General features: G+C 45.5%; 1 protein-coding gene across 7 annotated transcripts in view; it reads right to left on the bottom strand.

The window, feature by feature from the left end:
- The window catches only part of PTPN4 (protein tyrosine phosphatase non-receptor type 4), a 146,266-nt gene that overhangs the window by 13,802 nt on the left and 106,596 nt on the right, over positions 1 to 25,868 (bottom strand). For all 7 annotated transcript variants that reach the window (XM_068126473.2, XM_068126433.2, XM_068126451.2 and 4 more), the window contains exons 16-27: positions 20,247 to 20,390; positions 19,954 to 20,095; positions 19,749 to 19,832; positions 18,780 to 18,836; positions 18,512 to 18,668; positions 18,225 to 18,397; positions 9,935 to 10,025; positions 3,121 to 3,182; positions 2,600 to 2,740; positions 1,880 to 2,008; positions 1,034 to 1,185; positions 808 to 943 (exon numbers count right to left, since the gene is read on the bottom strand). In XM_068126473.2, the coding sequence (XP_067982574.2) occupies positions 808 to 943; positions 1,034 to 1,185; positions 1,880 to 2,008; positions 2,600 to 2,740; positions 3,121 to 3,182; positions 9,935 to 10,025; positions 18,225 to 18,397; positions 18,512 to 18,668; positions 18,780 to 18,836; positions 19,749 to 19,832; positions 19,954 to 20,095; positions 20,247 to 20,390 (1,468 nt within the window). The remainder of the gene's footprint in view (positions 1 to 807; positions 944 to 1,033; positions 1,186 to 1,879; positions 2,009 to 2,599; positions 2,741 to 3,120; positions 3,183 to 9,934; positions 10,026 to 18,224; positions 18,398 to 18,511; positions 18,669 to 18,779; positions 18,837 to 19,748; positions 19,833 to 19,953; positions 20,096 to 20,246; positions 20,391 to 25,868) is intronic.

Raw genomic sequence — 25,868 nt, 5'->3', positions numbered from 1 at the left:
TAAAATCACATTTTCTCCAAAACGACTGAACAGATCGAGGCCAACCTTTGCAGGTAGAATCGCATACGCGTGACGAACAAAAAAAGTCATCGAGCATGACGTCATGCATCACATGGTTTCGGAGTTATGACGTTTTAAAGCATAAACTTTTAAAATCTAGCTCCTCCCTCATTTTTGATCCTATCGAGGGGAAACTTCACAGATGTGTTCAACATATCAGTCTGCTCAAATGACCTTTTGGAATGTGCGATCAGTGACATGGTTTGGCAGATATAAATACTTAAACGAAAATATTAAAAAATTTATAACTCTTGAACCGCTTCATTGATCGACGTGAAACGTTATATTATAGAAGAGGTCATGAAGTGTAACACGTGTGCAAAATTTCAAGATGATTGGATGTACGGTCTGGAAGCTATAAGTTGTTATTGCGTGAAGAAAAAGAGTCTTCAATAGTGGGCATGGAATTCATTATCACACTGCAATCTCGAAAGGAATGAGATTGCAAACTACCAAGTTTGGCGAATTTCTGCACAACCATTTAGGAGGAGATAGAGTAACGGATGGACGGACAAACGTACGGACAGAGCAAATTAAAATATCCTCCCCATTTTTAAGTGTGGGGATAAAGAAATTCTCAATATGGTTCATTGAAGACAAATGGAAGCCAAAAACTGTCCTTTTCCAACCTGCCAGTGAAATTCAAAGTTTGGAGAGAGGGGTTGGGGTGGGAGAGGTGGGAAAAGGCTTTGTCAAGTCGTCAGGCAATGGCATCTATTAATCTCCACTACATGCCAAAATCCTTACCGTCGTTTGGATCATCATTGCACGCTGGTCACGCATACACCGTACAATGTCCAAAGGGTACACTGGCTGTTCGTTTTCCAACAGGCAAAGCGCCGTTTCCATTGTGATAAGAACGCCCGTCCGACCAATCCCTGCACTGTAAAAATAAACAAACAAATAAATAAAAGTTTATATATCATAGTGAACAAAGCTAAAGGTTGTGGTTAAGCGCATGAGAGTGACCAACCTGCAGTGAACTGTCATCGGGCCTTGAGGGTCTGTGTGGCGACGGGCACTGACGGCCTGTACAAAGGACAGAAAATCATGATTGTCATCTGGCACGCCATGATCTGGCCAGGCGACGTACTGCAGGTGGATCACTGCACGCTCTTCCTCAGTCTGAAATGGCGTCACAAGACGAGAGAGAGCAGAGAGAAAGGAACGAGATTGCAAAGGTGGTTAAACAAAGTTAGATGTTTCTTTCTGTTCTTAATATCTGCCCATTTGGCTTTCATTAGTGTTCCATCTCCCAATAATTGCCACAGCCACAACATACACTACCAGGTTTTCAGGCGTTTTGTTTTAACATGTCCCTTTTTTTGGTTTATGGTTTTGCACCCTCACTTTAATGGGGGCAATCAATATAATAGTAATGAATGAATGAATGAATGAATGATCGTTTTAAGGCCATTTTCCCCGCTAGAGCGGGGGTTAGCCTTGCGGGCCCCATGACAATCATGGTTCCCTGTTTGAGGCAATGTTTTTATGGCCGGATGCCCTTCCTGACGCCAACCCTTAGTCACCTCTTACGATGCACAGGGATACGGTGTACCTATTCTAAACCGGGGTACACACCGAGACACAGTAAACCAAGCACAAAAGATGGACAAACCTGCCAAACCTAATGGATTGACATGACTGGTTGATTGAACTTGCACATCAAGGCAAGTAAGCAACCACAACCATATTTGAATGTTATTATTGGCACAGGTCAAATATTGTCTCAAATGAATAGTTCCATATGTAACCAAACCAGGAAACACCCTCACTTTGGCAGTACGCACTCTTCTATAGCTAAAAATTTCAGACTTACCTCCAAGTGTGCGATCCTCAATTCCCGGAACACACAAGCTGGGTTGCAAGTCTCTTGCAGGCACGTCACCTCTAAATCACCAAATATCTCAATGCCCGGTGGGTCCGGCCAGTACTGATGGCATTTCACCTGCAACGTTAATCGTCAGATATAATAAATATTGCAGTGCGAAGGATTATGGGAGAGATAGTGTTTGAGCCACGAATCAATCCAAACATGTTCTTTGCTCAAAGGTGCAGACAGTGAAGCAACTGCTTGTAAACCTATCATCACCTTTTGTATGCAGCACAAGGATACATCATTGGCTGACCATAAGTACTGAGACTTTTTAAATTTTAAAGGTCCTCTATAAGTTAGGCCAGGGATTTTGCGATGCCAGACATTTGCCCATGATGTCGGCAATAGCTGGCCTACTCTTCGTGAAGGACACCGGGGGATCTTTAACGTCCACAGACTAATACCGGCAGATGGGACATCCAGTTGAACATCCATCCGAGAGATGGCACACACATTGATGAATCACCCTGCTTGTGAAACACCAGGATGGCAGTTTATAGCTGGGTCTGGATTCAAACCCAGGCTAGACAAATTAGAGGTGAGTGTGCGTACCTCTAGGCCATCCTACCAGCCCTACAAATCTATTTTCTTGCAGAAATCTCGCATAAAATAACTGCCAATTCCAAACGATAAGACTTCGCTGTAAACAATGCTCTTCCTCACCCTGCCTCGCTCCATAGTTGTGGTGAGCATGACCACCAAGTGGCTGCCTTGCTCCCAAACCATTCGCCAGAAATCTGTGCAGGTGCTGGGCAAAGGTCCCTGACAGGCCAAGTACCGGTGCTTTCCACCTGGCACCTCCATCTGCAGCCGGAGAGGGCAGAAGCACAAGGATTTAATCAGAATGAGTGATATCTCTTATGGTAAAGGAGCCAAACCACTTGAGCCATTATCATTACCAATTTTGCATTAATAAATAATTATTAAACATGTCTTATAGTTAGCGATGCATAATAAATACTTTTCTCTTTAAATGAGAGACTTCCATGTGATCCAACAGACCATGTGAAAGCTTTCTCATTTATTCTGGTTGTTGCTAACAGCTTCAACTGGACTACAGTCAAGCTGACTTAAACTGTCTGAGAATGCAACGACAGTAGGAAACAATGATTAGAGAAAGACATCCTGCATTTGCTTGAATATTGAGAAAACGCACGTGCGCAGGTACGCAGAATTGCCCTTACATCTATGTAGTTCGCGTTAATGTAGTCGCCCGGGCCATCCAATAGTATTCGCGTTTCATCATCTGTTGCACACAACACAGCCGACCCACATGTACCATTAATGATAAGAAAATAAATTTCATGAAAAGTTACACAAAACAGGTCAAACTCACTGGAAGTACTAATGCATCCACTAATTACATCATACTACAGGGTGTCTATAAATCCTTGTGCAACTTGGAACTTTTGAGGTACACATGACAGAAAAACTATAAATGGTGCATGAAAGCATAATTCAAAAAGTCTTTACTCAAGTAGAAACACCCGCTCCAACGTCATGTCTATGTGCACACCATGCAGATGGCGGTGTTAATCTTCTTTAACATCCAAGATTACTCTGACGTTCTTGTGGGGTTGGCCGGGTGAAGCTTGGCCCAAGAGTTTCACGAACTGGCTGGCAAGGCCTGACCTAAGGTTAGAGTAGGAATTTGGAATTTCGTCGTGGTGCCGGCGATAGCTTGCCTTCTCTTCACGAAGGACACCGTGGGATCTTTGACATCCACATAATAATGCCAGGAGTGGGCACATCCAGTTTCACGTCCACCTGAGGAATGGCACACACATTGATGATTCACCCTGCCTGTGAAACACTGGGATGACAGTTTATAGATGACTGTCTGTTTCATTAGAGAAAGACATGATGTGCAATTATACACCTTAATACGGAATTCATCCAAGATGGAAAGAAAACCCCTTTGGAGACGGGGGCAAATGAAGTCACAACTACATCCGTCGTGTGACCCCCCAATCGCCCTGGCAAGTTTCGTTTGAGATTGGGTAAGTAAAGACTGAATGCATTGCGGTCAGAAAGACACCAAATTACGTACAGTCGGAACCCACTTTTCGCGTTCCCGTTATTCGCAGGTTCCGTGTATTCGCGGTTGATAAATTGCGACCTGCTTCTCTATTCACGGCCCTATGTCCCATGTATTTGTGGTTTTTCTCGGGAGCAAAATTTTTCTTTTCACAAGCCGACACATTTATAAAACCCATCTTTCACCAGCCACACACAAAGCTGCTGGACATACGCAAAAAACCCTCTACGAGCAGCGAGCATGACTTGCTTCTACATTCGCAGCGCAGAACTTTCCGTTTTCATGGCTTTCGCAGGATAGATATCCCGCCATTCACACTGATCAGCTTCACGTGATATCCTGCCGCCGTTCACACGTAAACAATGTTTTGCGGCATGCTTCGCAGGATATCCCACAGACGATAAACATAGCTTCGTGGGATATCCCACAATTCACAATGTGAATAGCTTCGCAGGATATTCCACCAGCTGCACAACACGTCATCCCCACGAGTTACTGGACAGAATGAAAACACTCCACAGTATCTATGAATAATTAGTACAATTAGCTGTCTCCCTTTTCCCCAATGAAACAACGGCACGGCATGCATTCACAGATTTTCATCAACATTCGTGGGATTTTCCTCCCATTCGTGGATTTTCGCGATTCGGGAACCAATCCCCCCTTTCTCCATTGAAACATTGCCTCCCCATTTGCAGTTTCGAAATTCGCGGAACTTTCCAGGAACGTGTCCCCTGCGAATAGTGGGGTCCATCTGTATTTCAGTATGATGCAGTTCAAAATTTTAGGCTTCAAGATAACCGCCATCTTTTGTAATACATCGTTCAATCCAACTTTCTAAGTCGTTGAAAACATGAACCAGTTGCTGCTGAATAATTTCTTGAATTGCATAGCCCTAAGTTTGTGATCGTAGCCCTAAGCTCATTGAAAGAATGAGGTTTTGATGAGTAAATAACAGTTTAACTTAGCCCAATAAAATGTGAACAGGTCAGGCAAACGAGGTGGCCAAACAAATGGTCCACATCCACCAATCCACTTGTCTGGAAAGACATTCAAAAATCGTTGCACATTCAAACGACAGTGACAGCGAGCTGAGTCTTGCTAATTCAAGGTGATATGTGAAAGATTTAACGTCGTAATTAGGGAACCAAATGCGGTAATTGTGGTGGTTGACTTTACCACCGATGTAGAAGTTACCTCACCAGAAAATGTCAACTCATCGAGAAACCCAAGGGAATTGTTCATTTAACAGTTCAGCAATAACAATATTAACTAGAACGGCACTCAGTAGAGAGCATACCTCCACCTGGTTGGCCATATCACTCAATGGTGAAGAATCGCTTTAAAAATTATACGAGCTGGATCCGGATCCGGATCTTCACCAAAATTGAATCGATTCTTCCTTGTCACACACACAATCTGCCCACCAAATTTCGCCCAAATCCACCCACAACTTTTTGAGATATCCTGCTATGTATCGTTTTTGGCCCAATCTCCCAATAGTGAAGAATCACTTCAAAAATTAGCCGGATCCAAACCCACATCTTCACCAAAATCTAATAATTTCCTCCTCGTCACATACGCTACATACTTGTCAAAATTTCGTCTGAATCCGTCCACAACTTTTTGAGATATTTTGTTCACAAACAGACAGACGAAAAACCGGTCAAAGACCTAGGACTTGCCGGGATGTACTTTTGTATCGGCCATTTTGGACAAATATGGCGGCCGAACCACGTGACCGATGACGTCATCAGTATTTGTTTTCTCCACCAGTTTATGCCGTCATGTCGCTCAAGAAATTGCATCTTGATTGGATGAAGTTGTGTACTTGTCGAATTATCAAATTATGACGTCATAATGGAGACTTTGGGCTGAGAGAGTTAAAAATTGGGCACAGTCTATTCCAGGGCAAGACAAATATGTGTGTACAGTTTGGCGATTCTATGTGCAACAGTGTAGACATAGTGCTGCGCACAGACAAACAGACAGAGACAAACCAACCGATCAACATACTTGCCGGAATCTTTTCCGGCAAGTAACAAACGGACAGACAGACAGGGGTGAAAACAATCTCCAACCACCTTTGGTAATAACATGGACAACAACAAAACTTGATGAATTATACTTTAATATGCTATTTACAGTTTGTTTCTGTCACGTGCACATCAAAAGTTATAAAAGTTCCAAGTTGCACAAGGACTTTATGGACACCCTGTATAATTTGAGAAGCGTCTGTTTCTTTTTCTTCTGTTCATTCCTGAACCGCTGGACAGAATGAGTTTAAAATTGGGGGTTGTACTCAGTGTGCACAGGAAGAATTTAGATGGTAAAATAAATTAATAGTACCTAAGTTTTTAGGTGTGGGGAGCACCCCAATTGTATGTAAATATGTATGACATAGCGCCGCTCTGTGCAGGAGGGTGTATGACAAGTCAAACTAAAATAATTACGTCAATTCTGGGGGAATTAATCTGTCGAATGACAGGTTCTTTGCTAGTAAAAATGAAATAACGTTGAGATGGAATGTTTTACTTGTACTTTGAGAAATTCTTACTTTATGGACACCCTCATAAAGGTGAAAGTGCAAAAGCAGCTACAGCTGTTACAGGAAGGAATCAAACAGGAAAATATTGTCAAACATGTGTGAATTCCAGTGATCACATTCGCATCACGATGCATTTGGGGAATAGAGCCAGCGTTTGAAAAAGGCTGCCACAGTAATCCAGACCGCACAAAGGGAATTGCTCAAATGAAATCCTGTCACTGTTTACAACTCATTCGATTGACTTACGTCACAATGAAATAGCAAGATGTTCTACAGCCTGAAAACACCCCGATAGTGATGGCAAGCGAAACACAGGGAATCAAAGAGGTGCAATCTTGCTTATCAATGGGTACATTGTATGAGTATATCAAAGCAAATCTTGCTAATTATGAGCTACTTTGTGGCCAAATGTTTAGAGGTAAATGTACTCACCTTCGAGCTGCCTAACCTGGGTTTGAATCTAGACAGCTATAAACTGTCACCCCGTGGATGGTGATACATCAATGTGTGCGTCATCCCTCGGATGGATGTAAGCCACAGGACCCTTGTGCATGCACTTGCAATAATTGGTCTACAATAAAAAAAATCGCAGTGTCCTTCGCAAAGCACAAGTCATCACCAGCACTGTAAGCAAATTACAAATTTCTGCCACCTGACCAGCCAGATCGTGAAAGACTTGGGGCCCAATAAAAGTTTCCCGGCCAACCCCACAATAATGTGGGAATACACTACCGGTCAAAAGTTTTAGAACACCTCAATTTTTCCAATTTTTATTGAAATTTAAGCAATTCAAGTCCAGTGAATAACCTGAAATGGTACAAAGGTAAGCAGTAAACTGCTCGAGGTTTAAAAAAAAGTTTAGGTCAGCAAAAACGGGAAAATAATGTAAATTGCACAGTTATATTGTAAAAAAAAAAAGGCCTTCTTCAGGGAACAAGTAATGGGTTAACAATTTACAACTGTTCTGCAGCAATGTAAGTAAATTAAGCCTTGAAAGTTGATCCAAAAATTCCTGCAGGTGTCCCAACCTCTGCTGATTACTTGATTACAAACCCCCTGTCTGTATAAAGGCAGTATTGGAACAGACTGTTATTACACCCTCTGAAGCATTATTTGGACAATATTGCACTGCAGGAAGTAGTATATTGGAAACTGGAGGAAACTCTGACAGGAAGAGGTCTGGCAGACCCAAAGCCACAACAGAATCAGAAGAGAAGTTTCTGAGAGTCAACAGCTTGCGTGATAGGCGGCTCACAGGACAACAGCTTCAAGCACAGCTTAACACTGGTCGAAGTAAGCAAGTCTCAGTTTCAACTGTGAAGAGAAGACTTCGAGCTGCAGTTTTGACAGGTCGAGTGGCAGTTAGAAAGCCATTGCTAAGATGGCAAAATAAGAAAAAGAGGCTTGCCTGGGCCATGAAGCACCGCCAGTGGACTACTGAAGACCGGAAGAAGGTCGAATGGACCGATGAATCAAAATTTGAAATCTTTGGTTCATCATGCAGGGTTTTTGTACGCTGTCGAGTAGGCGAAAGGATGGTTCCTCAGTGTGTGACATCAACTGTCAAACATGGAGGAGGAAGCGTGATGGTCTGGGGCTCTTTTGCTGGATCCAGAGTCGGCGACTTGCACAGAGTGACTGGCACCCTGAACCAAAAGGGCTACCACAGCATTTTGCAGCGCCATGCAATACCCTCTGGTGTATGCCCAGTTGGTCAGGGGTTCATCCTACAGCAAGATGACCCTAAACACACCACCAGGCGATGTAAAAACTACCTTCGAGGAAAAGAACAAGATGGTAGGCTTCAAATCATGGAATGGCCAGCACAGTCTCCAGACTTAAACCCCATCGAGCTGGTTTGAAATGAACTGGACAAAGGGTGAAAGCAAAGCAACCTACAAGTGCGACACATTTGTGGGAACTTCTGCAACAGTGTTGGGAAGAACTTCCCGAACAATATTTGATTTCCATTTCAGAAAGAATGCCACGAGTGTGTTCGGCGGTTATATCTGCAAAATATGGCTACTTTGCCGAGTCAAAATTTTAAATTAAATTTTGTTAAACAAAATGATTCTTTGATTTCTTTTTTATCTCCAATTGTTTATTTGTTCTATGCTTAATTTCAGAGTACATTGAGACATTAAACTGCGTAAATTTCAATAAAAACTGGAAAAATTGAGGTGTTCTAAAACTTTTGACCGGTAGTGTAATTTGGGCCATTAAAGAACCACCACCTATGGTGTACTGCACAAGGATGGTACGAGGGGGACGGGTGGTTGTCGGGTAGCTGCATACGAAGGGGTTGTATTATACAAAAATGGATCCCAAGCTTTGTATGCCCAAAAATGTATTTGCTAGTTTTCCAATTTTTTTCTGGTCTTCAAACATTATTTTCTATATTGCTTATGTAATCTGGGAAATGCAACGTTTTTAAGTCCTCTTTGCAACAATGACAACACCACTAACAACAAAATGGAATGGGTATGCTCAACAGGTGAGGAGGTAGTATTAGAGATTTAACGGGGTAAATATCCATTACAGGTACGAGCAACGGTACTCACCCTATGGGCGGGACTTCAATTGGGAAGCCCAAATGAAAAGGCAAAATATCAGAAATTGAAGGCTTTTTTTATTTTAAACGATTAATATAAACATCCGTTGAATCATATCACACGCCAAACATCAAAATCTAAACAGTACATGGCGCCCATTTTGAAAAAAGATTGAATTCTGCAAAACGGAAGCGGCCGCTACACGTCTTTCTCAGTCGCACGTTTATATGTGAAGAGTGCGTGCCGAATCTGTAACACGGAAGCAGCCGCTACACCGGTTTCTCAGTCGCTTTGCACATGCTGCCATGTTACTTCGGAGCCGCACGCTTATATCGGAAGAGTTCGTCAGGAGTCGATCTACTCTCTCCTGGTATGTAGAATTTCAACAAAAGCCACATCATTGTTCATATCGGTAAATATTATTCCATCGTGTTTGGAAAAACTGGAAAACTTGGAAAATTGGGAAAAAAATTGGAAAAACAATACAGTCTATTTTACTCCAAGGGGTCCCAGGAATACCCACCAAAAATATCGTTGCGATCGGTTCAGCCATTTTTGCGGTACCTTCAAACGGACGGACGGACATTTGGTGAATTATAGTAAGATGCGATGATGGCACACAAGGGCCTGGCCTTGATAAGGAAGTCTTTCAATAAGGGTTAAAAATTTAAGTGACCTGGTATTTTTCTTTTCTCCAAATCACAGTTATCGTAGCATTAGAGTTGGAGGGATTTTCCTTTTTCCTGTAAAAACGGAGCTGTCAGTTCCATATGGTTTCAGTTTGGATTAAATAAAAAGTCATTAACCAAGTGTAGCAAATGGAGGGACAGGAAGAAATGCAATGCGAATAGATCACATACAGGGGGAGATGTCTCTGTAACGGTTCTTGACAACATTCTGGGGCAGTCGTGCACATGACATTCCCATTCCTGGCTTCTTCCTATACAAGTTCTGCAAAAAACGAATATCCACACTAAAGCACACAACACCACATCACATCACATCACATCACATCACATTCAATATATACGATGCATGGTATTAGTGGGTTTTTCAACTCTTCCAATGTACACATGCTTCCAAAATAAATGCATTAAAATCAGTTCCATGTGGTCATGCTGTATAGTGAGAGCCATCAATAAATAAACAAGAAGCATGACTAGTTTCAATCGAAATAAGTAAACAAAATTAACAATAGTTACCATGGAAACAGGAATTTGGTAATTCCGAAAATTTGACCTATCAAGTGCTTTACATGATTTACTGTTGTGTATCTCAAATTTGGTCGATATTGTTGCGGTTATGCAAAGACCCTGCGGTGACACTCTCAATACAAGGGATCCTTAGTTACATATTTCAACAGCAATTGTTTAAGTTAGGTTACCTTTCCCCTCATAACAGGGAAGGGAGAATGCGTTGTGTGTTTAGCAGGTTCCACCCCCTTTGTGATTCTCCCCTTTCCTGAATTTTTTTTTTTTTTTTGTACACAAGATCGAGGCTCGTGCAAGAGCTAACATTAATGGCCAAAAAAAAAAAAACGACACACAATACATACAATAAAGGGAGTGGGAGACAACATGGGGAGAGAGAGGCAGCGCACAAGTACAACAGCAGAGAACAGGGACATCGGAAGATCTGTGGGAGGGAGAGGGCAGGTGGGGTGGGGGGTGGGTAGGAGAGGTATAAAACACCGCAGGCAGGAAGGTGGTCTTTCTGTCTGGGTGAGGGTGGGGGAGGAGTGGGAGAGGACACTGCTAGAATATCCAGGAAAGAAGTCGGTATTTCAAAAAAAGTGGATCTGGGGTGAATTAACGGGGGTAGAAGAGATCAAGGTTTTGGATGGGGGAAGATACGAGATGGTGGTGAACAGCTGTTTTAAAGACCTGGAGGAAGGAGTGGGATTGAAGAGAATGAGAGAGTTTCTTCCAGAGGTGGGAGTAAAGAGGAATGAAGGAGTGAAGGTGAGCAGAGAGTCTTGATTTTGGCAATTTCACCAGAAGAGGGTTGCTGGCAGATCTTGTGCGACCGTAGCAATATTTGGGAGACAGAGCAAAGATAGAGCTGGGGGAGCTAAGCAGGACAGGAGTCGGTAGAAGACAGAAAGACCACCTACCTGCCTGCGGTGAGTGAGTGAAAGGCCCTCGGAATTAGCTTCATCGCGGGAGATTCCAATGATTCTGAAAGCTTTGGTTTCAACAACGAAATCTCGGCTCTCTGCTCACCTTCACTCTTTCATTCCTCTTTTCTCCCGCCTCTGGAACAAACTCCCACACTCCCTTCAATCCCACTCCTCCCTCCAGGTCTTTAAAACAGCTGTTCACCACCATCTCTTATCTTCCCCCATCCAAAACCTTGATCTTTTCAACCCCCACTAATTCACCCCAGATCCACCTTGTTGGAAATTCCAACTTCTTTCCTGGAAGTCCTGGCAGTGTCCATATGTTTTATACCTCTATGCCTCCCCCCCAAAGCCCTCTCCCTCCCACAGATCTCTCGATGTCTCCATGTCTCTCGGTCCCTGCTCTCAAATGTTGTGTTTGTGTCCTTCCCCCTCTCTCCCCATCTTGTCTACCGCTCCCGATGTTATTTGTTTTATGTGTCGGTTTGTCTGTTTGTCTGTTTGTCTTTCTGTGTGATTAATGTTCGCTCTTTCACGAGCCTCGATCTTGTATACAAAAAAAAACAAAAAAAAAAACAGCGTGAAGACGATCTAAATGTGAAGCAGGAGAACCAGCCCAGAGGGGAGAACAGTATTCCATTGAACTGCGGATGAAAGCCTTGTATGTGGCGAGAAACCCAGGTGTGCCAAGGAAGGACTTCGCATGGCGGAGGATGCCCAGTCGGCGACTGGCTTTGGAGGCTAGCTTGGAAATGTGGTTTTCCCAGGAAAGATCATGGCAAACAGTGAGACCCAAAAGCTTGAGGGACAGAACGTCTTGGGGAGGATTGTTCAGAAAGTAGATGGGAGGGTTGTCCAGTCAGTCTTTTCAGAGAGACAGAGTGTGAGATTTGTCGGGATTGAAAGACATGTTCCACTTGTTTGACCAGTCTGATTTTGTCCAAGTCTGCAGAGAGTGAGGAGGCTGCAGACTGCCGATCTGAGGGATGTGGTATGGCGCGGCAGAGAGTTGAGTCATCAGCAAAGAGATAGAGAGGATTTTTCAGAGAGTCGGAGAGATCATTGATGAAGACCAGAAAAAGCACAGGGCCCAGAACACTACCTTGGGGAACTCCAGCCTGAACAGGAAGGGGAGAAGAGAGAAACCCATTCAGGGCCACACATCGACTACAACCAGGGAGGAAGTCCGCAAGCCATGCGTGGAGATTTCCATGGATACCATAAGAGGAGAGTTTGGTGAGCACAGCGGGGTGCCAGACCGTATCGAAGGCACGTGATATGTCAAGGGAGACAGCTCTAATTTCCGGTTTGCCATCGAGGACCTCCATCCATTGTTGAGACAGCAGAAGCAGCATGTCCAGAGTAGAGTGACCTGGTCTGAAACCAAATTGATGATCAGAGATCAATCCATTGGAGAAGAGGATGGATTTGATATCCGAAGCAATGATGGATTCCATGACTTTGCTGATAATTAGGAGCAGGCTGATTGGTCTGTAGTTGCAAGGATATCTTTTTGCACCTTTTTTGTGCAAAGCGGTAATGTTTGCTGATATCCAAGATGCTGGCAGATGACCTTGAGCAAAAGAGAGGGTGAAGAGAACAAAGAGAGGGTGTGAAAGAGTGGCAGAGCAGGATTTTAGGACCCGTGGGCTGATGCCGTCTGGTCCAGCTGCAGATTCAGAGTCGAGGATTGACAGAAAGTTCTCCACCTTATCAGAAGAGGACACAGAGTCGAGGAGCAGCGGGGTACGACTGGGTACGGTGGGTACACAGAGGGACGGGTTTGGGACACAAGATTTCGAGGCAAACACAGAGTTGAGGCATTCAGCTTTTTCACGTGCGGAGTCAGCCGTGTGGCCATTTGAGGTGAGGGAGGGGATGGAGGGGGAACAAACACCAGAAACAGATTTGACCAGACACCACCAGGATTTGGAAGAGGGAGACAAGTTTGAGAGTTCAGTATTGAACTTGTTTATATTGTTTCCTGGCTCTCCTGAGGGTGGACACACACTTGTTCCGGGGTTTTGTGAAAGGAAATGAGATTTCCTTCCGTTGGATTTGCCTTCAGGAGGTGAAGGCAAGTTGTTTCAGGGCAACTGCCTCACCACAAGATTCCGTGTACCATGGGCGGGAGGAAGGGTATGACAACTGAAGACAATATGGGATAAAACTGTGCATGAGAGAGAGAGCAATTTACTTTGGAAGAATTCCCAGGATGAGTTGATATCAGAGGCAGTTGAGGTGGGAGACCAGTCCAGATGATTGATGGCTGCTTGAAGATCGTGCCAGTTGGCCTGAGTGAGATGCCAGACTCATCGACACTGAGGTAGCTCTCTGAGAATGGCCAGAGAGATGTGCACTTTAACAAGCATATGGTCAGATGAACCGATTGGAGCAGAAGAAGAGCAGCAGACATTTGCAGGGAAGTTTGTCATAACCAAGTCCAGAAGAGAAGATACTCCATTGACTGAGATCCGGGTCGGGAAATTGACAGATTGTGTCAGTCCCACTGAGTCGCAGAAGTCCTTTGCTGAGGTGCCATGGCTGGTGAGAGATGAACCCACACCCAGCCAGCTGGCATGATGACAGTTGAAGTCGCCACATATGAGGAAGAGAGAGTTTGGATGAGTTGATGTAACCCTTCCAAATCCGTCTTCCCCACCCCTCTCAAGCCACACTTTGAATCTCAAACCATTCAAAGTCATTTCTGCACCAAGAGTGAAGGGAAGTACCACACGGACAAGGTAAAAGGCGAGACCCATGCCGGCAGACGAGGGTTACCCAACCAAAGCTCAGAGAAGACAAGGGCCTTGCACACCAATGGAAACGCGACACGTGAGGGTGACACTTTACAGCAACCTTTGATCCCAGAATCCACACCTTGACCCATCTTGGTGAGTGACTGACACACACACATATATCACACCTTTCCTGGAGAGCCGACATTACATTTGCCGCACCTCTCCCGACACGTCACACCATTCACCCTCCCTCTCACTTTGGGACCAACGCGAGCCCGCAGGTTCACGTTGGGTGAGCAAAGAGGTTGATGCTACACCTCAAACTGTTTCTATCTCTGTTTTTGTTTCTCTCTGTTTCTCTCTGTTTCTCTCTCTCTCTTCTCTCTCTCGTTCTTTACGCGCATCGGGGTTAAGTTCTGTTCTTTGTGACACTGCATTCTGTAAGTACTTGTCCTTGTAAATACGCACCTTTACCTCTATAAACTGTCTCCAACCTGCTCGAATGTCTGTTTCCACCATTGGTTAGATATAGCGTGTAATAAATAGACGGGAGGTCGTATTGAATACTTGACTCGAGAAATTTCAGGTTTTAATTTTTTATTGTTTTTTTAAATTGTAAAATAAAATTCCACTTTGACATTATGGGGTACTAGCAACGGTACCCGCCCTATGGGCGGGGGCTACAATTGGGAGGCCCAAATGAAAAGGCAAAATATCAGAAATTGAAGGTTTTTAAATTTTTAAACGATTCATAAAAACATCCGTTGAATCATATCGCACGCAAATCATCAAAATCTAAACGGTATCTTTAGAATTTCAATAAAAGCCACATCACTGTTCATATCGGTAAATATTATTCCATCGTGTTTCAAATCGTGATCGATGCACTATGATCGTGATGATCGTGATGGTGAATCGTGATCGATAATCGTGTTCACAATCGCTATGTCGTATGTACTCCCGATACGTGTACCAAATTCCCGATACGTGTAACTGTACCAAATCAACAGTTCAAAGGATTTTGAGCCGATAGCTGTTACAGCCTTGGCAAGATCGATGGAGACAGCGATCTGTTAGCGATCGATGGAGACATGTTGCTTTCCCGGGTGCCACACAAACGGCTGCACCGATCGCACGGCACCCGGGAAAGCAACATCGTCACAATGAGAACAATGAACGTTATGAGAACGCGAATGTTATGCGGGAGTCCAAACCTGATAATGCTGGAGACTAAAGCTGAAATTGGGAAAACTAAATCGTCTATTTTACTCCTGGGGATCCCAGGATTATCCACCCAAAATATCTTTGCGATCGGTTCAGCAGTTTTTACGGTACCTTCGAACACAGACAGCCACAGACAGACAGACGGATGGACATTTGGTGAATTATAGAAAGATTATGCGTAGATCAGTGTCAACACAATCTCAATTTAATCAATTTTTAATTCAGGCTGTAACACAACAAAAAGTGGAAAAAGTCGAGGGGTGTGAATATTTTCTGAAGGCATTGTAAATATACACTACTCACAATAAGTTAGGGATATTGTGGGAGTGAGTAAATTTTTTTTATAGGGGTTAGGGTAAGGGTGTTGAAATCAAGAATGCTGTGTTTTTTCACACTCATTAATAACCATAGAATTAGGACCAACAACTTTTTTCAACATAATTAATACACAAAATCAACCACACCGAAAAACCTGCCAATATCCCGAACTTATTGTGAGTAGTGTAAAGCATTTAACATTTGTTACACTGGAAGCTTTTCTCTGCTCCGTGAGCCTTTTTTCCATACCCTTGAGTGATTATTGCGTGACTGGTCATGTCAAGGCAATTTATCTTGCTGAAGGTGATTGACATACCCATTGATTGTCTCGATTGGATCCCCAAACTGCCTGTGAGTGTTTTAGTGGATATTTTTGTTAAAGCTCTGCATCACAATCATACTAATAATATGCTAATAAAAGATGTACATCATTCTGATTCATGAGTAAATAGAAGATTCTTTCTGTAGTCATTTAATCGATAAAACCACCTTGTATTCCATTCAAGAAAGCCATGTTTTTATTTATTACTTGCGAAATTGAAGATTCTCAAGTTTATTTGTTTCCTGACTGTTTCTCTGTTTGTCTGAGAGTCGCCTTCAGGTTGCAATTTTAAACTGATCTTCACAAATCTTAACCAACCAGGACAGGAAAATGAAGACTCGGCATCCTGAACAGATTTTAACCTGCTAGTGCTTTTTGGGTAGATAGATACACCCAATAAAATAAAGAAAAACACTAAATACATTGTGGGTATGTATCACTCAACAAAAAAATCCCAAAATTATTTTCTAGCATCAGTTCATTTTAGATAATCTTCCATGAGCATTTTGCAACGCATTTCAATAATGGTCAAAACCTTGCAGCATTGTATGGAATGAAAGATCATGTATTTCTGTGATTTCAGTTTAATTATTCATTCTTAAATGTTCCTTACAAGCCCAAAATTTTGCACTCAAACCTTCGCATCTCACTATTTTATTGACCCTACTCTCTATGTATAGTCTTATGGAAGCTGAAGCAAAATAGATACATGAAAAGAGGGGAGATCTTATGTAAGTGCTCATATAAATCAAATGTAGCAGTGTGCTTAAAACCAGCAGATTGTCCATTATCCATTTCATATTGGTTGCACGTCATCTTCCTCATCAGTTGAGAAAAGATTAAATGATGAACCAATCAAACATGTGGAACAGCCTTAACCAAGAACATCATAATCTATATATATATAAAACACAGTTTGTGTGTGTGTGTGTGTGTGTGTGTGTGTGTGTGTGTGTGTGTGTGTGTGTGTGTGTGTGTGTGTGTGTGTGTGTGTGTGTGTGTGTGTGTGTGTGTGTGTGTGTGTGTGTGTGTGTGTGTGTGTGTGTGTGTAATGTTACCGAAAGACTCCTAAACGGAGAGGCTTACGTGCTTGATATTTGACATAGACATGGCCATTGAGCCTGGGACGAACATGGCCGAACTCAAAATATTTGACGATCCATATTTTTTATTCATATTTACCTCAGCGCATTTCAGCGAAGTACCCGCTAATCTCAGCCGGTTCCAGAGCAGCTCACTGATTCGCTCAGAGCGATCACGTGATGTTCCATCCCGTCACACGTCGCACGTTTTTTCACCTTTTATGCGATCGTGTTTTGTATCGATTTTGTGCGATATGAATTAAATGTCTTTGAAACAGCTGTGAAACGTCTTTCCACAACCCTTCCGTAACCGATTGGAGCAGTTTATTGCCGCACAAAACGAGATCCGCGAAGCGAGTTGGTCGAATCGTGCTGACCAAGATGGCGACACGGCGGCTTCACTTTTCACGGAGTATGAGCGTTCTATATATTTTCAATTCAGTGCGCCCGTGATTTGTGGCATAGACATGACCATTGGGCCTTCACGGTGTAATTTGTGCGAGGCTTTTGTCCGAGTGAGCTTGAGTCGAGAGGGCGAATGTACGGGTTGGGAATGTACGGGTCTCCCTTCCCCCGCCCGGCAACGCCGGTACTGGAGGACATCACAGGATCGGTGAGTCTCCAAAATCCGCTTCGTGCTGTTGCGAATATGCAGGACTATGTCCGATTGTTGTGCTGCTCTCCGACCATGAGAACTGCAACGTCATTGTTGACTGGCCATCCCCTTCCCCCTCCGTCCCCCCTTCCCTTCCCCCTCCACCCTACCCCCTCCCCTTCTCCCCTCCCCCTCAATTTTCCCCCTCCCCCCTCCCCCTTCCTTTCCCCCTCCCCCCTCCCCCTTCCTTTCCCCCTCCCCCTCCCATCCCTCACCCTCCCCATCCCCCCCTCTCCCCTCCCCCCCTCCTCCCCTTCCCTCGCCCTCCCCCCCTCCTCCCCTCCCCCCCTTCCCTCGCCCTCCCCCCTCTGGCCCCTCCCCTCCCTCCTCCCTCCTCCCCCCCCCCACCCACCCCTCACCCTCCCCCCCTCTTCTCCCCTCTCCCCCTCCCCCTCCCACTCTTCACCCCTCCCCCCCGTTCCCCTCCCCTCCCCTCCAACCCCGTTCCCCTCCCCTCCCCCGCCCGGCAATGCCGGGTACTTCTGCTAGTTCTTTATAATGTCCTGTTGAATAACTATGTCATAATCGCCACACACGTATTTAACACCAATAACCCCATATTGTCTTTCCACCGAATACAGCATGAATACAGCGAATACAGAATACAGATTCCCCACCAACCAGAATATAAAACTTGTTTCCTCCATCATTTCACATCCATCAAGTGAAATGTTGCATTTCTGACTCACCTCAAACTGCTCAAGGGCAGCACCACTAAACAACCCTTCTTGCAGCTGCTGCATGGAAAGAGCCTGCTTATCATTGCCATCCAACACTTGGCCCGCATGCAGCACCCCCTCCTCAGGTGTGAAGTGAAACTCTGGCTCGCCATCACCAATATCGCTACCCGTCTTGTACATGGCTAGAGTTGGTAAAACGGGTGGATGTGATTCAGTTCATGTCACAATTGAGCATAAAACCAACTTGATACGTGCATTTGCTCGATTTTTATTTGAACAAGTATGGTTTATCTAACCATTGGGCCTAACGAGAAGCCTCAGCTCTCCTCCTTGTGCATCATTGGTATCACGGATCAATGAGACAACTTCCTCATGAGAGAGATGTGACACCTCGCGCCCATTGATTCGAACCAGCTGGTCCCCCTCACTTAACCGGGGAATGCAAACATCTGCCTGCGAGGCGGTCAAAAAATAAACATTTACAGGAAGCAAATTACACTGATGACAAGCAAATAAAAGTATAGTGGGGGTGAACGATGGACAGCAAAGAAGTTATGATCTGACCGGCGTGCCAGGTGCAACACGTGAGACGATGACTGGCCGATGGTTATCTGCACCACCCTGAAAGAGTCCACAAGATCAAAATTAGGAAAGGATATGACAAAGAATAATAGACAAAAATCAATAATTCAGTACATTTTAAACCATGAATAATAAAAACAAGGTTTGACAAGATGGTGCAGAATTAATGCACTTTACTTTTGAGCTGTCTTGACAGTTTGATTCTGGACAACCATAAACTGTCAGATTGGTGTTTCACAGCACAGAGTGTGTGTTGCATTACAATGTGCCGTCCCTCAGATGGACGTTAAGCTGGGTTTCCAGTCTGCTAACATTAGTTGGACGTTACCACGGAGCCACCCACGCCTCATGTCGAAATTCGGCATTAAACACCCAATATTGATTCTACATATTGAATGGCCATATGCAAATTTGATGACATCATAGAAAATTTATGTGCAACTCAATAAGTGGGAACATTGGATTTTTGGAATTTACATACTCAAATTATGAAAAACATCTTTTTCCAGTTTGCTTTAAAAAATTGCAGCATCTCGGGTCTCACGTCGTGGGTCTCACGGTCAACCATGATCTTTCTTGGGCAAACCACATTTCAAAGTTGGCCTTCAAAGCCAGCAGCCGACTGGGCATCTACCGTCATACTATGTCCTTCCCTTGGCACACAAATCCACCGACAAGGACTTTATCCGCAGCTTGATGGAGTACTGCTCTCCCCTTTGGGCAGGCTCCCCTGCCTTACACGTTGCTCAGCTTGACACTGTGGAAACCAAGGCCTTCAACAAGATTATTGGAATCTCCTGTGATGAAGCTGTCTCTATGGGCCTTTCGCTTCGTCATCACAGAACCCCAACTCCCCCCACCCTTTTCCAAACATTTCCAAACAGATTTGTATAAACATGTGTAATTTAATGACATAAATGGGGATGGATCATGCAGTACCCAGTTACTGACCTTGATATTGAAACCAAACTTTCCATTACTATCTGGCATCATCTTTATCTGCACCAAGTCTTCCATCATGATTGTCCCGTTTGGCTGCAAGCAAAACATCGCAAACTGAGATAAAGGAGTGAAATATTAGAAAGCAACAGCAAGTAAAGTCAATAAAAAGTAATTTTGGTCACAACGTAGGGCATGTTGGTTGGAAAAAACCCACTGGTGTCTGGTCCATCTGCAAGAGGTACATCTGGTTTAATGGGGTATGTGAACCGTCATGTGAACTTGAAGAGCTTATACCGTGGTCCACACCACCGTTGGTTTGCCGATCGCGTCCCGTGATCACATCATTCAGAGAAAGCCTGAAATCAGTTCACAATACACCCACAACACCAACATTATTGACAATGTTGTACATGAGCTATACTGTGTGTACGTGAAAGTGTTGCGATGTACATGCAATCAAAACAAAGTTTATGCAATCATCTATTGAACACAAGGTGTCTGGCCCACCTTGAAGCCCGCCGTGCTGTTAGGTGTGTTGAGGGTGAACTGCGAAACTGTCTGTGTGAGGCTCCGAAGGCAGAGAGGGACGGAAGATCACCCAGTGACACAGAGTTGCGCAGAGCACGTGAAGATGTCTGAGAACAATGCGAACTGGTGGGGGGAACAACAACAAAATGTATTTAACAGTATGTATAAATATATAAAAATACGAATATATAAATACATAAAAATATGAATATATAAATATATTAAAATATATATAAATATATATAAATATTGTTGCGGTTTTTAGAACCTTCACTTTGTAAAATAATAAGCTTTGTAAATAATTCCCTGTAAATATCCCCATCTTCTAAAGGTTAAAGGTCGCACCCGAGTTAGTCCATATTGCAACACGTAGGACACCATAGGAACTTCTTCAGTTATTTCGTTAGTATGTGTTTTAGTCAGGGCTGTGTTTCCAATAGTTTGACTCTGCGTTGCATTAATCAAATAACCTAGGCCCCTTGTTCAATCCTGTTCATTTTGCGGCTTTACCCTCTCCAAATTGTGTTCCCTTGCTTGCCAGCAGCGTTCGCTGCCTGGCTCAAACGCCATTAACCATGCGGTCAGAGCGGGGAAAAAGGGGGAGGAGTTATCGGAGCGAGGCGTAGCCCTGTTAAGGACGGGGTCGGTGAGCCCTCGCGACCAACCAGGGCCGAGGAGAGCTTACCGGTGGGTGTGTCCTAAGAGCCCGTGGCTTGATACGCGAGCGCGTGATATAAGCGCTCGCGTGGGACTACTTGGAGAGTTGGGTCGGGAGAACGAGACCAGACACGAAGTTGAGTGAGAGAGTCGGTCCGCTCGCGCCGACAATACCGCGACAATAACAACCGCGCTGCCTGCCGGGTTTCACCACGGAACCGGAGCGTGAACCGGAGTGGAGCGTGGACCTGGAACCGGACCTCAACGCCTGAACCATCTGCCCGGACCTTCCTCCCCTGCCATCTGCCTGGACCTTCTCTTCCTTCCTGCTATTCCCCTTTCGTGTAAGTCTGTCTGTATTGTCCTGGGCGTGTTAATTAAGTGTGTAAGCTTGCCCTGTGTCCTTTTGCTCTTCTTCTTGTATATGCCCTTCTTTCGTTTCCTCTTTTAGTAGTATAGTAATAAACCATATTTGTTCTTCCTTACCTTTTGGTTTCTTCTCGTCCGATCGTCTTTGTCTTTTCCCTAATTGAGTACCTGTGGCACGATTTCAGAACCGCTCAGAATCGGGTTAGACTTTTTGCTAACGGCTCGAATCGCGGATTGCTAAACCGCTCGGCAATTTCCATCTGTCCGTGGTTCGAGCGGAAATTATCTCCCTGCTTTGCGGAGAGATTGGTAAGCAGGTATTTGGGAATCCATCTTGACCAATCACCCTGGCCAATCTCGACCGCAGAGGAGCGTATAATTTCCAGGGCTGGGGGATCGGCCAGTGTAAAAGACAAGGGGATTAACCCCCCCTTGGTAAGGGGAGCGCCGACCCCCGGATCCACAACAATTGGTAGTCAGGAGTGGGATCTGGAACCTGGGACTAAATTTGTTAAGACAAAATTTTGGACACCAATTGTGCATTTTGGCCGAAACAATTGGTGTCTGGGAGTGGGATTTGAAGCCCGAACCAAGTTTTTTTAATCCATCTTGAAAAATTTGGGCAAAATTACGAGCGGCCAAAATTTTTATTTAACATCCAAATTAAAGTCGTGCCATGGATACCCAAGGCGATCGGATGCCGGTGGGGGAAAATGAGGAGGAAAATGAGGGGTTGGAGGTAACCCAGGACCCCAGGGAGGTTGGTTGTGGCGAGTGTGCGGAGATGCACACCTGAGTTGGTTGTGGAGCGGGTGATTGGGTGTGCGACAAGGGATTGCACACCCGTGAGTAGGTGTGCGCTGAATGGGTGGATGCAAGAGTGCACCCCCATGAGTGGTACGGAGTACGTACCAAGGGAGAGTGCGCAAGACGGTGCGCGAGAGAGGTGTGTTAGGGAGTGTGCGAACAGCGAGTGGTGTGTAACAGAGAGTGCGGTGGTGGGATTGAAGGCATGTGTGGAATGCCTGAGAGGCGCTGAGACGCCTGGATGGATGAATAAGAGAAGGAACGAGTGGTGTGAGCATGCGAGGCGAGCATCGACGTTGACCGGGGCAGCGGTTAGGCCGACGTTTAGCCGACGCGAGCTGTCGGTCCGTGACGGGCTTTGTGTGCTGCGGGGGCCGGCCGGCCAGGATCGGTGCCGCTTCGCTCCTGCACGGAGCGTCGTGCACGATTCGGGCCGGGCCCCGCCCTGTACGGTCGGTACCGTGCTTTGCCAGGCAAAGCGGGCGGCACGGTTCGAGGGGAAGGAGAAGGGGGTCGGAGCAGCGCCCTCTTGTGGTGGCGGCGCTCCGGCCGGGCAAGGCTGGGCCATCGCGCTTGGGAGCGCAAGGCCCTGCGTAGGGATGGTGCTTGGAGCCTTGGCCCGACAAAACCTCCTCCCCTGAATCGAGTGCCGGACGGACCCAACCTCCAGGAGACAAACCACCCGAATTCATTGCTCGGCTTTGCGAGGCCGAGCTTTGATGATGTAATGACGCACCGAGGCTCGTAGTATAGTGGACATTTGATGGTAGCAGTAGTGAAGGCGAATGGTAGTTTTACCATTCACCTCACCTGGGGGCACATGAGCTTTAGTTTTATGGGGATTGGCTGTACAAACTAGCCCGGGAGGGTTAGGTTAATTCAATAGGAATCTATAAAATGACCATAGGTAACGGTAGATTTAAGTAGTGACATTGATACCGGTAAAGGGGACGTAGAACAGATTAGTGGTTGATAATGACGAGGGAGTGCTAAGAGTAAGAGAAGACGGGGAGCACAAGCTTTAGAAGGGTAGTAGTTAGCTAGATGATGCTGTGTGTGTGAGAAATTGTGTTGAAACAAGTGGAATTGTGGTTGAGGTGTGTGAGCACAAAAGGTGTGCCAGAAAAGAGGTGTGTGGGATCAATGGTGTGGAGTGAGTAGAGTGTGGAATGAGTAGTGTGGAGTGGATGGTGCGAAAGAGTGAATGGGGGAAGGATGGACCCCCTTCACGAGTACCCGGGGAGGGTAGTTTAAAAGTAGGTAGAGGGAGTAGGTAAATTGTGGTTGGATATTGGCATCTGTGGTGCGGGTAGGTGCACAGAAGTGTTGTGTTGGGTGCATTAGTGGAGTAAATTGGCTGGGCGTGTGGCCTGTTGGTGTGTGTGATTGGTTGGGCACTCCACCACTGTTAGTCTGTCGGCCAGGTGAGGCCGCAGGTAGGCTCTGGGAGCCAGTTAGTGTTCAATGGGGCCCGAGGATCCGGAGGACGGACCCGGGTAGCCTGACGCCAGAGAGGGCGGTAGGGGGTGAGAGAGCCAGAGGGCCTTCCCCAGGTAGGTTAGGGTGAGGAGCAGGTAAGCTCGGGAGGCAACTGCAGTGGCGGAGGTGCGCAGGTAAGTAGACCTGCTAGGGGAGCCACACAACCCAGCCCTGAAATTGTGCGAGGGCACAGGGAGTAGAATCGGGGGAGTGAGACCCCAAATTGGTGAGCGCCACAGTATGTTCAATGGGAGTTCGATTTTAGAACCGCATAGAGTAAAGTGGCCAATGGTTTTGCAGGGAAAGACCCCAGGTAGAGTTAAAGTGTGTTAATGTCATTTAGAAGGTAGTTAGGATTGAAAGTCTCTTCGCACCATCTGCATCCACTCACCGAGGTGAGAAGACTCCACACCATGATTTTTGTGCAAATGTTTGGTTGGTCAAAAGATGCATCGTGACGTGGGGAGGACATTGTTCGTGATTCCATCTCTTCCTCCCTCGGAGGGATTGATGGCAAATTTGGTTTAGAGGGATTGATGATGAATTTGGAATTATGGGTGACGTGGGGAAGACAGGACGTAGCGACGGATTTGTAAATGGTGTAGATACGGGGAGGGGCAAGGGGTAGTGTAGGTGACATGGGGGGGGGGGGGGGGTGACGAACGTTAGGGACGAGCTTTCTTAGCTCGCTCTCCGGCGCCCTTCATGCCACATTGCCTTGTTATTGTGTGTACCCTTGCGCCCTTACCCATCGTTAACTCTGCTTTGTCTTCCTACCCCACCCATGGACCGTGGTCTTTGGGTACCGAGGGGAAAGTGTGCAGGCATCGTAGTTGTGCACCCGCACCCTCGCTGCCTGCCTGCCTGGACCGGTACACCACCTACGGACCACACGTTTGTGGCCAAGCCCACTTTATGGACCACACGTTTTTGTGGCCGAGTACCACTTTATGGACCACACGTCTGTGGCATGGCATCTCTGCTGGAAATCTTGCTTGCGGACCACGGTCAAGGTGGCACCTATGCCAAGCAGGTGGACCACCTTAGTTGGCCCCTGCTGGCCGTAATTTAAAAAAAAAGTGAACGCTGTTTGTGCCCTTTTATGATCAAATAGGCAGCAAGTGACAAGATCAAGGCAACCAGAACCAGCGGCCCAGCAGAGAAGACATCAGACACCTCATTTATTATTTTAAAATGTGTTGACTGTGCATTTTCATGCTTGGTGCATTTTTTGTGTCATGGTGATTATTGGTGCTTTATGGTGCTTTTGGTGCATTTTGTTGATTGGTGCTTGTGGTATGGTGTATCAGTGCAGTGCAGTGCATGACTTTTCCTCTTTTTAAACCATCTGCTTTTTGTTTCCCAAAAGACAGGTCCTGGGTTTTAGTGTAAATAATCCAAATAGTAGTACTAGTCTTTGTAAATAATGCTCCCACCGTAAATGTTTAGTTTAAAAATTAATTCCGAATTCGGTTATTCTGTGGGCGTGAGTCAGTTAGGTAGAATGCAACGCAGCAGGCGGGACATATCTAGTTTTAAACATGTCGCACCCAGGGTGAGGTTAAAAGTAGAGGGTAACCACACCTAAGTGTCACATATAATGGTAAAAGATATCCCTTGTGCAACGGCCCGGGACGGGACTGGAGAAAGGGAGGGTGCTGTGTTGCGGTTTTTAGAACCTTCACTTTGTAAAATAATAAGCCTTGCAAATAATTCCCTGTAAATATCCCCATCTTCTAAAGGTTAAAGATCGCACCCGAGTTAGTCCATATTGCAACACGTAGGACACCATAGGAACTTCTTCAGTTATTTCATTAGTATGTGTTTTAGTCAAGGCTGTGCTTCCAATAGTTTGACTCTGCATTGCATTAATCAAATAACCTAGGCCCCTTGTTCAATCCTGTTCATTTTGCGGCTTTACCCTCTCCAAATTGTGTTCCCTTGCTTGCCAGCAGCGTTCGCTGCCTGGCTCAAACGCCATTAACCATGCGGTCAGAGCGGAGAAAAAGGGGGAGGAGTTATCAGAGCGAGGCGTAGCCCTGTTAAGGGCGGGGTCGGTGAGCCCTCGCAACCAACCAGGGCCGAGGCGAGCTTACCGGTGGGTGTGTCCTAAGAGCCCGCGGCTTGATACGCGAGCATGTGATATAAGCGCTCGCATGGGACTACTTGGAGAGTTGGGTCGGGAGAACGAGAACAGACATGAAGTTGAGTGAGTCGGTCCGCTCGCGCCGACAATACCGCGACAATACCAACCGCGCTGCCTGCCGGGTTTCGCCGCGGAACCGGAGC

The sequence above is a fragment of the Myxine glutinosa genome, chromosome 1, assembly GCF_964187855.1.
Source record: "Myxine glutinosa chromosome 1, kmMyxGlut1.1, whole genome shotgun sequence".
In the NCBI taxonomy this organism is placed as follows: Eukaryota; Metazoa; Chordata; class Myxini; order Myxiniformes; family Myxinidae; genus Myxine; species Myxine glutinosa.
The sequence above is the reverse complement of the archived record's forward strand: the minus strand, read 5'-3'. Positions and strand labels throughout refer to the sequence as shown.